Source organism: Cryptomeria japonica, chromosome 10 (genome assembly GCF_030272615.1).
Source record: "Cryptomeria japonica chromosome 10, Sugi_1.0, whole genome shotgun sequence".
Classification (NCBI taxonomy): Eukaryota; Viridiplantae; Streptophyta; class Pinopsida; order Cupressales; family Cupressaceae; genus Cryptomeria; species Cryptomeria japonica.
In genome coordinates this window covers 295,361,562-295,374,679 of record NC_081414.1, presented here as the reverse complement: position 1 = coordinate 295,374,679, position 13,118 = coordinate 295,361,562, and the positions used below count along the sequence as shown (strand labels likewise).

The window sequence follows — 13,118 nt, the reverse complement described above, 5'->3', positions numbered from 1 at the left end:
CATATCAAACATCGATTTTCTACACCATACTATCCTCAGTCAAATGGTCAAGCCGAATCATCCAATAAGATAATTGAACAAATTCTTCGCAAAACCGTGAATAAGCATGGTAAGGATTGGAGTAACCAGCTAATCTATGCTCTTTGGGCATACCGAACGAGTGTACGAATTGCTACGGGAACTACTCCTTATAATCTTGTTTATGGTGCTGATGCTATTATGCCCTTAGAATTAGAGATTCCATCACTTAGGGTTTCTCTCAAAGGTATAATAGATGATAACTCTTATAGAGAACAATGACTTCAACAACTTGAGATGCTTGATGAACAGCGCATAAACGCTCTTGAGCATATTCAAGCGTATCACAAAACTCTACAACAAAGCTATAATGATAAGGTCATTCAACGTTCCTTCTCAGTAGGTGACTTAGTCCTTTATGAGAATCAGCGCAATGTGAATGCCTTACCTGTAGAAAAGGGAAAATTTAGTCCTAATTGGCTTGGACCATATATCGTTATTGAGGATTATGGATCAGGTGCTTACAAAATAGCGGATGTAGATGGTACGCCTCTTAAAGAACCTATTAATGCTATGCACTTGTGTAGATATTATGCTTAATTCTTCATTCTTCATCTATCTTCTTTTTCAATTCTTCAACATTGGATAATATGTTAGTATCTCTTAATTAAAGCAAAATAGAATTAAATGTTATAATGTTTAATCTATATTGCTTCATTCCTGACAAGCGTGTCTTCCTACTTTATGGTTTGTCTTGAATTCATTTATGTAAATTGTGAAAGATTTACATTCCATTATGCTAGCATATTATACAGTGTTTTTATGTGTTAAGTAGAATCGTATCATGTTGTGTTTAAATTCAAAATTAAATCACATTAGTTATATGATTCTTCGACTTAATGCATATCTTCCCTATCATCAATGTAGTACTTGATTAAATATTTAATTAAGTCGCACATGTATCAATTTAATCATGGAGCATTGAGAAATCAATCACATGGAAATTAAATTCTGAACATACATGTACATTTACCAGATGTATTAGATTTAATCAAAGCAAAACATACATTGTTTTAAGCATTAAAGATAACACATTTGAGACAAAAGAGAAGCATGTATATATACATATATATATGTGTGGATCGTATACAAATATAGGTCACTATACATCCAAAAATGTGACCTCTCTTTTACATCATAAAATCATCTCCTATCCCTAGGGCTAGTGGCTGGAGAGTGTCGACTGGACGCTCCCTCCTGATCTGGCCGTGAAGGTGGACCCATGGGTGTGTAGCGCGATACAGACCGTGAGTGACTCCGAGAGGAACTCCTACGATCCCTATCCATAAGGATCACGCGATAGGTGGTAGCCTCGGCCTGAGCTGCTGCTAGATCTCGCCGCGCCTGGTGGAGGTCCTCTGATAGGACTCTCTCTCTGCTGCGCCCGCTGGATGTCCTCTGATAAGACTCTCTCTCTCTCCCTCCATATATCTACCTATACTCGGAATGGGGAAAACAAGTCGTCATGCCGACCCGCATTCCCCTGAGGCCTATAGGCAATCTGTGAGGAACTGGGGATCTGTGCTATCATGGAAATGTCTGTCATTGCCTGCTGAATCAGGGAGCGCCACTCCTGCACATTAGCTGTGGTAGTAGAACAGATTTTTTGTTAGTACCATTCTATATCATCAAAACATTAATCAATCAATATAAAACTACTATACCTGGATCTCCCTCACGCCAGTAGGGATCATGATATGGTACCATCTGTGCCTGGGCACCGCTAGGCTCCCCTCGCTCGAATAATCTGTGCACGATGGGTGTAGGCTGGACGGTACTAGGAACAGGTCTCCGTATCGCCTCATGTTCCCCCTGTTGAGGAATAAGAGGTGGATCCAGAGCTATGGTATCGTCTCCTGAATGGTGGGGAGCTGCATCCGATTCCTCCTCATCATCTCTATCCTCCTCCTCATCATCCTCATCCTCATCCGCATCATCACCTGCATCTCCCTCATCCTCCTCTCTATCTGTATCCTCCTCCTCCTCCTCCTCAGCACTGGACTGATTGCCTGTAGGTGGATCAGGATCTCCCGCCTCCTCATGATCCTCTCCCTCCTCTGGCTCCTCTGACCTGGATCCCTGGTCCTCGTCTTGGTCTCCATGTCTCCATGGGCCTGGATAGCCCGTCGGATGATCTGGTGAAAAGATAGGACCTGGATATGATCTCATAAACCATGAGACGTACCTGCGCTGTGCTCCAGGCTCTGCAGAGTAGTCAGTGACTACATCCTGATCAGATCCCTCTAAGTCTGTAGTCTCAATGTCATCTACCGTTAGTCTCGCTACTGCTCTAGGTCTGGGAAGGACCCGTGAGTGTCGAGTATAGATGGACACATCGGCTGGAACACACTGCTCTAGCCCGAACTACCTCCGTACTCGGTCGAAGTAGAAAGGGACTATGATGTGTGCATATCATCCTCGCAGTAGGCGGTTCCTCTGTAGGCATGCTAACTGTCTCTCCATACCATCCCATCTGTGCATCTGTAGGTAAGGTCTCCACACTATCACCTCGGCTGTCAGTCTGTCAAAAATCACTCTCCAATATAACAAATCTCCAAATCTCCACTCGCTGGTAAGTGGATAAGCGAACACCCTAGGTCGCTCGCTCGCTGTACTCAGCGGAAAGCCGACGGGCCTGGTGCATGTGAAGTGCTCTAAAATCCACACCTGCAGAAGTGTCCATGTCATCAAACTGAACCCCTGTCCGAATACATACTCCTCAAGGTCGTGGTAGAGATGTGTAAGCATACTCCGACCCCAAGCATACACTCTCCTGTGTCTCTCCATCGCTCTGATACACCATGTGAGACCCCCATGCATATGTGTCCCTCGCCCATTAGGGCAGACGGCTAATGCTATGATGGCTATCATAAGGCGTCTCAGAAGGGGTACCTCCCCTATAGGATGTAAGAGCCAGCTGACCATGATGCGACCTCTCGTCTCGCTCGGCATGACTCTCCCTATGCAATACACCTGCTCTCTCTGATGATCCTCCGCTGATCGATCGGTCGCATACGTAACTGTCGCTCCTCTGATAGGAAGACGAAGTATACGGTATACATCCTCGAGTGTGACCGTCAGCTCTCCTACTGGAAGGTGAAAAGTGCATGTGTCAGGATCCCATCACTCCATCAAGGCCATCAGCATCGCAGGATGAAATCGAATGGCCGGCATGAGAATCACAGACCACAATCCCACAATCGATAGTGTGTCTCTCTCTGACTGAGTCAGCCGCGGAATCTGATCTCGCAAAGTGCGAAGAATATGTCCTGCTGTATGCTCTCTCATGTACGGGAGACCCTGCAACATCAAAACATGACTGTAATCAGTACTCGATCATCAAGAACGCTAATGCAAACTGTCGTACATTGTATGCTAGCCTTGTAACCCCTCGCCAGGCCCTGATTGGGGACCATGGCGCCCTGTCAGGGACCATGGCGCCCTGAGGGGACCATGGCGCCCTGTCAGGGACCATGGCGCCCTGAAGGGACCATGGCGCCCCTGTCAGGGACCATGGCGCCCTGGGGGGACCAGGGCGCCCCACAGGGACCATGGCGCCCTGGGTGGGCCCCGGTCAGCCTTCAAGGCCCGCATACGATCACAAAAAAAAGTCAAAATGCGAAAGAATCAAAAGTCCAACGTTCAGTCAACTCACCTCGTCCAGTGGCTCGTCGTCGATCACGGCCTGGCGCAGGATCTCGATCCTCATGGGGCGCTCTGGTCGTCGTGAAGGCATGATGATGGCTATGTGGGCTCCGCTGCACTGAATAGTATTCTGAAATCAACAAAGTGACGAATACAAGTGTCACTTTCGAGGTATATACTCTCGTTTGCTTGTTCTTACTTTTTGAAACCCTAATTCTCCTCTGTCATTCATTTTATCATAACTTGAGTTTGGGAGATGCGATTTTCAAACCGTTTGTTGCGTTGGAATCGTATTTTCCTTCCCCCTACTCTCGGGATGTTCCAAAAAGTGCTCTGATGAATCCTATTTAGTGAACACCCCTCATCAATACTCTCTTACACAATTTGTCACAAGTAAACATGCTACCCTGTTTCACCTCCCTAATAAGCAAGTCGAAATTGGGGGGGGCATATAGCTACTCACAGATTTCATCACTTTCCCTAGTAAGCATTAGGTGATTTTGTGATCTAACGTGTGTTTTGTAGGGTGCGGTTCCTAACTGTGTACTGCAGATACCGCTGGGGGCTTCGTCCGACAACTTATGGATATATCCTTTTTCGAATAATGTTTACTTTTCTGTACTTTAGCTTGCATATGCATGTAGTACTCATATGACCACTAAAGTGGGGGCTAAATGTAGCGTCGTAAATTGTACGCACTTGCTAGGGTGGTACAATTTCACACCTAGTTTAGCACCCGCCTTAGTGCATTTTACATTCTGCATTGCATTTCTCCTTAAGCACTTAATTAATCAAATTAATTAGGTCTAAGGTCCTATTTCATCATTCTCTACATCATAAAATTGGGCCCTTTTCACTAAAGCGCGCCCTTCACATTTTATTCCTCCAATACACCACTTAATCAAAAACCCTAATTAAGTCCTATTTCGAACTTGGGGGCTTGGTTTCGGGGTCAAAACATCTCGAAATCACCTGTAACTTCGGGATTCTCTCTAAAATCATCATATCCGACGGCCCTGAAAATTTGGTGAAAAGTTGTCAGGACCATGGCGCCCGGAGTGCAACATGGTCCCGGACATTTTTCCCGAAATTTTAGGAGCGTGATCCAATCATAAAATAAAGCTTAACCCCAAGAAATTGGCGGGATATTCAATCTCTAGGTCGGCCAAAATACGAATTTACGACCTAGGGTTTCATACATAAAAGCTCTCTTTCCTCATTTGAAGGGATCCGATTTTTGTTTCTAGGAACTTCATATGCAGCGAAAGGGCAGATCTTTGAAGACTTCAACATCTTACAACATCTTTCTATCAAGCATCTATCAAATTCATTCATCCACTTAGGGCTTGGAAGACATTGAAGAACAATAGGAGATTACCGACTGATGATTGGCTTGTACTCCTCCCTTGAGGGTTGGGTATGATTTCATGTTGTTTTCGTGTCTTTACATAAGCTTCAATACATCATTTATTCATGCTTTAGATCACTTTGCATCTTGATTTAGAGCATTTACGTTATCATTTACAAGCAATTAGGGTTTACTTTCTAGGTTGCTCTAGTTTGCTTTCTTGCATTTTAGGACCTTGCACACACACTAGGTCTGCACACACAATACATTTTACAAAACAACTTGGCTATTCATGGAGGTGGAAATCACCGAAGCGAGGGTTTGACTAAGGCAAAACCCTATATAGCCGCCCATCCCCCCTTTTTTCAGATATCATTGTAGGTTTTGGGATTCAGACGACGCCGCGGGATACAGATTCGGAGAGAGAAGGTCGAGACAGCACTCTGTATCAAATTGCAGAGCAGAAGACTGGGACAGGGGCACTGGGCGCCCTGGTCCTGCCAGGATAGGGGCGCTGGGCACCCTGGTCCCTGGGACAGAGGCGCTGGGCGCCCTGGTCCTCCGGACAGACAGTTGGCAGATAGCTTTCCGACAGTGTTCCAGAGTGTAGAACAACAGTTTCTGGTGCAGTTTTCAGGACAGTGGCGCCCGCGCCCCCGTCCCGAACATTTTCAGTCCGATTTTGACTCCGGGTACACATCTGCATTCTTATTTCATCCTTGTATTTACAGCTGTTCATTGTTTAATCTCAATTCTGCAATCTTGTTATTAGTTCATACTTGCATTTTGGGATTAGGGTTTGAACTTGCATTACTTAATCTTACAATTTCAACAAGGGAATAGAAATCCTAATAGATATCCCGTGGCTCTCTCTTTCACAAAAAGAAGTAGCCAATTGTGCAATATCTCTAGGCTCTTTCGTATTCTATAATGTGTGTCAAAAGGTAGGATTAGGGCATGATTAACCTAGTCTCGCTTTTTCCCCCACACAGGTATTATCTTGGGTATCATCATGGTCATGCATGGTGGTAGTTCTTCTCCATGGGAAAGGATGACTATGAGGTTGTTGATGAGAGGTTCTATCATAACTAGCATGAGAATGAGTGTATGTGTTTGGAATCTTAGGTTTTTGAAATAGGGATGAAGGTGACTCAAGCACAAGACACTCTTTCCTACCACCACTATTGGGCCTCCTTTGTCTTGTGTTAACTTGATTTGATTGACTTGGACCATCCTCCAAAATTTGTGACATATCAAATCCATGAGGTATTCTTGTCCCACTTTGTGCCATGACTTGTAGGAAATATTGTCTATCCCTCTTCATGATTTCTTGAACTAGTCTATTAAAATGGGGATCCATGATAGTTTCCTCAATTTCTACAGAGTCCATAGATGAATTGTCATTGTCATTATCATTTCCATTGTTATTGTTGTTGTTGTTGTCATTGTCAAGTATATTACTGCGGTTTTCAAATGGATATTAGAATTCATCTCCATCAAACTCATAAGTAGTCATGTTTAAAGACCTTAAAGCTTCTTCGGCTTCCCTTCTAGACCTTTGTGAATGAGTTTCAACCATGGACTAAAGTCTTGACCAAAATGAAAGGTATGATGAAAATGCAAAGACTATGGAAGACCAAGAGGTGTATGAAGTGTAGATGAATCTAGGGTAAACTTGCAATGTCCAAGAGTGTAAGACCAAAGTATGTATGTTTTTAGAGTAAGGCATGGCTTCCAAAGAGATGACGAATCTCTTGATGAGGTAAGTTGACCTTGACTCTAGGTTTGTATGTTTGAGAGCAAGGCGTGGCTTCCAAAGAGATGATGGATCTCTTGATGAGGTAAGTTGACCTTGACTCAAGAAGACCAAATGAGACCCTAAGATGATGGATCTTGATGCGGGACTCACCTATTGTTGTGTTATAGTATGTTTGAAAAGTTTGATGAGGACAAGCAAGGTAACCTTTTGACTCAAATTTGGAAAATATGTATGAGGGCAATGCAAGTGAAGGAAAATGATTGACTATGTGTGACCAAGACAGGTTGACTAAAGAATGAAGCCCTATAGGAAGCAACCTTAGAAGCTCTTTGAATATAAAAAACTTAAGTCCTTTTTCTCTTGACAAATCTTTTGCAATTTCTTAATTCTGAACATAGACACAGTTTAAGTAAACCCAGACATGATTTTGAAAATGTTTTACAATTCTGTCTAATTGTGAAGTTGTTGAATGTGACCAAATCTCAATGTTTTGACTTTTAGTGGCAAGAAGACACAATAACAATGAAGACTCAATGTTTGAAGGTGTTTTGTCTTAAGGATCCAAAAATGTTTCCAAATGTGAAATGTTTTTGCATACACTTGAAAACACGGTAGGCACAATGTTTCTTTGTTTTGATTGAAAATATTTGAGTGTTTTGATCATGCAAGCACAAATTCTAGGGTTGGTCGGGACAATAGTTGTTGAATCTCACGTGGGGGGTTATCCTGAGCTACGCATTCAGAGCAGATACTTAGGTGATTGACCCTACTGGCTCCACCCTCGACACTCACTTCTCTGGGGCAACCAAGCACTAGTACCCACAAAAACTCTCCATGGTGAACTTTTTATCTCTACTAAGAACCGTAAGAATGTGATCCGCTTCAAAGGTCCAACCTCCTATGCCAACAACTAGAAGGTTTTTGGATTCTAACACAAAAGGTGTCTAGTAAGGGCATCCATTCAAGTGGACATACATGTGGGAGCGTACGCTCCATTAAGGAAGGCTCCCAACCTATAGAGGTTGTGCTCTATAGGGTTTATGGGGAGACATGTTGTCGGTATGAACTAATCAACACCCATTGCTTGCAAGTTTCGCCACAAACACATTTATTTATAGTGGCTTGGAAGAGATTGAATTTAGCTTGTTACCACTTGGGTCATTCCCTCTCACTTGGCCTTATGGGCTACTCGGGAGGCAGACCCTCTAAAAGGAAACACAAAAGGAGCCAATTGCTCAAGACACAAAAGATACTTGTTCATTTTACAACTCCAATGTAAGTGTTTTCTAGACTAAACAACACAAAGCAAACAATTTTAAAATAAAATATTTTCCAAAGGTCCCGCACAAAACTTGTTGGTAGTTTTGAATTAATACCCCTCGTGCAAGCACACAAGTTAAGTAAATTTTAGATCCAAAAGGCTTTGTGAATTAGGGGCCTTCAACAATGCGTTTTTTGACAAATTCAAATATCTGATTTTCCACGAGTTCTTTTGCATCATAAAAAATAGAGAACCTATAAAATTTCAAGACATTTCCAGGACTGTAAGAAAATCCAAAAAAATTGCTAATTTGCTTCAAAAATTATTTTTTTAATGAAAAATCATAAAAAAATCATAGAAAATTCAAAACTCATCCACAAAATCTGAATTTTTTACTGGAAACTCCTGATACCCTTCTCAAATTGCATAAAAAAATTCCTATAAAAATTTCAAGCAGTTTGTGAGATATGATCAAAATATTGTAAAACCCTAATTTTTAAAGATCTGATTTTTTTACGAATTTTTTTGCATCAAAATTAAAATCACAAAGAATAGATCCTGTGTATAATTCTGAGAAATTTCCAAAAATGTAATAAAATCCAAAAAATTCACTAATTTTCTCTCAAAATTAATTATTTTATGAAAATTCATAAACAATTCATAGAAAATTCAAATATGCTCTAACAAATCTAAATTTTTTATTGAGAACTTCGGATACTGTTATTGACTTGCGAAAAAATTTTAATGCAAAATTTCTAAGTCATTTATGAGATCTGAGCAAAACAATGCAAAACCCTAATTTTTAAAGATCCGATTGTCATGAAATATTTTGTACCCAAATTTAAATAAAAAAAATAGAACCCTTGTAAAATTTTGAGAAATTTCCAGAAATGTAAGAAAATTTTAAAAATTCGCTAATTTGCTTCCAAAATTAATTTTTTATGAAAAATCATAAAAAATTCAAATATGCTCCAAACATTCTGAATTTCGGATTAACACTCCTGATACTGTTCCCAAGCTGCAAAAAAAATTTGGTGCAAAAATTTCAAGCCTTTTCTGAAATCGGATCAAATCTCTCCAAAATCTTAATCTTGTGTCCAAAACCCTAGCTGCACAAGGTTATTCTCCAAATTGTTTTACAAAACAATATTATAGGGTTATAAAATAGATTGAACCAAATCATGGAGGACAGGAGGAGGTTAGGGTTTGCAGGTGGCGGTGGATTTCGAACGCGAGAGCTAGAGAATGGCTCACGACGTCTTGACAACCATCGGCCTTGGTTTCCACCTCATGCTAACCAGTTCTAGCGTTTTGGTTCAGATCAAAGAAGGGGGATAGGGGTAGTTTTGGCAATGCCTATAGTTCCTTTGAGCTAGACAAGAATAAATGGGGCCATTCCAGGATCCTGAACTTCCCTAAGTGGAGTAAAAAGCAGACTGAGGAGCGGTTTTGGAAGAAAAAACCAGCAGCTACCAAGAAACCCATCACTGTGGAGGCACCAACGATGACGAAAAAGAGAACCATTAGCATCTGTATTGATTCACCAGCTTGGAAGGAATCGGTTCAAGTTTTGCGTGCTAGAGCCTTCTTCATGATGTGGGGAGGAGATTGGCTTTCTTTTCAAAGATAAGGAAATGGGTTGATGAGGAAGGGGGGAGCCATTTCGAGATCAAAACCCTAACTAACGACTTTTTCTTAATCATTGCTGGGTCAGAAGTGGAAAAAACTAGAATTATGTATAATTGGTCTTTCATGATGAAGGAGGTAGGGTTCTACATTAAAGATTGGATCCCCAACTTTGATCCCCAGCAAACCTCCATTGAGGAAATCCCAGTATGGATTAGGTTGTAAAACTTACCGCATGAGTATTGGAAGGAGGAAGTTTTCAAGATAATTGGTGACAAGCTAGGGAGATTCATCAAATCAGATGAAGCCATTGATAAACTGGACTCATGCATGTATGCTTGAATTTGCATAATGTGGAAACCCCATCCCTTGCTCCCCAAGGCCATTGAAATCTGCTCCCCTGAGGGCTTCTGGTGGCAAGAGATAGAAGTTGAAGAGATCATGGTGAAATGTAAGTCTTGTAAAGAGTGGGGGCATGAGGAATTTGAATGTATGGCAGGTCAGAAAGGCAAAGGCAGGGCTGACAAAGCACTGGAGGACCAGTTGGTAGCATCAAAAAAATCTGCAAAGGATGCATCGGATGTCACGCTCATAGAATCAACTCATGCCACCGATTCTGCTGTTTGTCTGGGCACGACAAGCCTAAAATGTGATGCTGGAAAGGATCAACTGGTAGTGTCAACGGAAGTCACCAAAGATGCAATATAGACTAAGTTGGTCGACCAATCTCCGGTCATTGTTTTTGCAGTAGGTTTAGATGCCGCAAATCTAAAAGGTGTAGAAGGGGAGGCTGCATCGACACGTGGATCGCTCCTAGCAAGAGATGATGGGGAGACCCATGTGATTTCAGCAAGTGGTGAAGCGCTTAGGGGTGGTCTCATTCCAACGATTGGATCGATCTCGGTGTCGGACCCAGTTTTTAAACCTTGGGCTGGGGTAGGCGGTGTGGGATTTCCTTTTCCTCCCCCACTGCCTCCTCCCCTTAGGACAGGAAGGGAGGTACTTTTGGCTGGAATCACGAGGAGACTACCGGTGACCTTGATTTCTGACACTGCTATAGAGTTTGATGAGTTAAAGGCGGGCAGGTTCAAAGATATTCATGTCTCTCGTCCAAGGAGGACAATGAGAAATCTGTGGAGATGGCATTTGGAGATGAAGATGAATTGAGTGATGATTCATTGGAGTTGTCTGTGGAGGTAGGGGAGACGAACACAAGGACCATCAAACAGACCAAATCAAAGCCCAATAAGGCAGCTAAAGGGAGTATGAGGGGAAGGAAAAATAGACAGAAGTTGCTGGAGGAAGCAGGCAATATGAAGGGATAGACCAGACTTCTTAGATTTGGGAGAGACCCGTTCTCTCCTAGGCAGCAATGAAGTTCCTAACATGGAATGTCAGGGGCTGCAATGCCCTTGACAAGCATCGCATGATCAGGCGAAACCAGAGGTAATTTACATTCAGGAAACAAAGCTAGGTAGTGAAGAGGCGGCTAAGATACTTGGTGTTAGATAGAGGTGGTTTGGTTTTTTTGTTGATGCGGAGGGGGCTTCAGGTGACCTGGGAATCTTGTGGAACCCCCAATTAGTGAAAGTGGATGCAGTCTCAATCTCTAGATACTGGCAGATGGCAAAGGTAAGCTTACAGAATATTAATTTCTCAGGTTTCTTAATCAATTTTTATGGCCCTATTAAAATAGCAGATAAGTGCCAGCTCTGGGAGGAAATTACCAAGACTCTAGAGGAAATTAAGCCAACCATAACAATTGTAGCGGGGGATTTCAATGCCACCCTTTCCCACTCGGACAAGCGAGGAGGGGTGAGAAGGATGTGTAGGATCCAAACAGATTTTCAGACCTGTGTGGATTCTAATGCTTTGTTTGAAGTGGATGCTAAAGGTGGGAACTTCACATGGAATAATAGGCATTTGGGTTTCTCTAACATAGTAGAGAAACTAGATAGGTTCTTTTTGGTAGGGGAATGGAACCTGGCTCCCCTTGTTTGTGAGGCAGAAGTTTTGGCAATCTCCGGCTCGGATCACTTCCCAGTCTGATTAGTTTTGCAGAAGGATAGAGTTCCACTCAAATGCCCTTTTAAGGTAGAAAAGATGTGGTTAAGGCAGCAGGGCTTCAGCAATCAGGTTTTTCAATGGTGGAAGTAGGCGCCTGTGGTTGATGGATTCTTGTCCTTTCAGTTCTTTAAGAAGTTAAGCTATGTCAAACAGAAACTGAAAAGCTAGAATAGGACTGTATTTGAAAATATCTTCGAAGAGAAACGAAAGATTGAAGGAGAGCTGGGGGCTCTAAATTTGAAAGTCTTAGCAAAGGGAATGGACGAGGTGGACTACCTCATAGAGAAAGATATGGTTAGTACATATGGGGAAGTATTGCAGAGGGAAGAGATTTTTTGGAGGCAAAAATCGCATGAGAATTGTCTTAGAGCAGGAGACTGAAATACAAAATTCTTCCACATTTCTATGAAGGTGAAGAGAAGCCTTAATAGAATTTTATCTCTGCTTGTGAAGGATGGAACTTCGACGAATGATTCTGACCGGATTAACCAGGAGGTTGTTGATTTTTTTGGAAATTTATGGAATAAGAGCAGGATTGATCAGGTCAGATTGAAAGATGAGTTTTTGGCTGTGATCCCACAATTAGTTACTAGGGAGGACAACCAGATGGTTGAGGAGCCAATTTCTCTGAAGGAACTAAAAGCAGTTGTTTTTGGTCTTGGTGGGGAGAATGCGTCGGGCTCAGATGACTTTCAAGATTTCTTTTACTAGTATTTTTGCGATTTGTTAGGTGGTGAGTTGCTGGCGGTGGTTGAAGAGTCTAGGACTAGGGGATTTATCCTGAAAGAATTCAATAGTACTATGGTGGTGCTTATCCCAAATAAAGATAAACCAGTGTGCTTTGAGGAATTCTGACCGATTTCACTGTGCAATACTATTTACAAAATCATTTCAAAAGTTGTTGCCAATAGACTCAAATGTTGGCATTTTTAATGATTATGCTGTGATTGTCATTGATGGACACACACTTGCATTGAGATCACTTTTATATGTATGAGTTATGCTCAACTGACAATTGTTCCCAACCGGTATGATGTATTATAGTCTTTAGACTATCAGTGTTTTGCAGATAGTGTTTCCTGATCTGAAGCGGTATGTTGACCCCAAGCGGTTTGAGGATCTCAAGCGGTACGAAGGATCAAAGTGACATAACACATATTTCCCAGTCTTCATTTTTGTCAAACCGACAATTGGTATTTTGTATGAACCGGTAATTCTTTGTGATGAGTTACCAACCAACATTTTGTGATGAGTTACCATCCACCGATTGTTTGACGGTGCTGACACTTCAACGGTGATTTTTTGTTGTGTTACAAAATATGTCTAGATGCATT

The 13,118-nt window shown here is 42.0% G+C and overlaps 1 protein-coding gene across 1 annotated transcript; it reads left to right on the top strand.

Annotated features, from left to right (window-relative positions):
* Positions 1-10,856: 10,856 nt before the first annotated feature.
* Positions 10,857-12,495, top strand: LOC131858918 (uncharacterized). Its single transcript, XM_059212403.1, has 4 exons — positions 10,857-11,025; positions 11,417-11,760; positions 11,953-12,078; positions 12,196-12,495. Exons 1-4 carry the CDS (start codon positions 10,857-10,859, stop codon positions 12,493-12,495), a joined length of 939 nt encoding a protein of 312 aa, XP_059068386.1.
* The last annotated feature ends 623 nt before the right edge of the window (positions 12,496-13,118 follow it).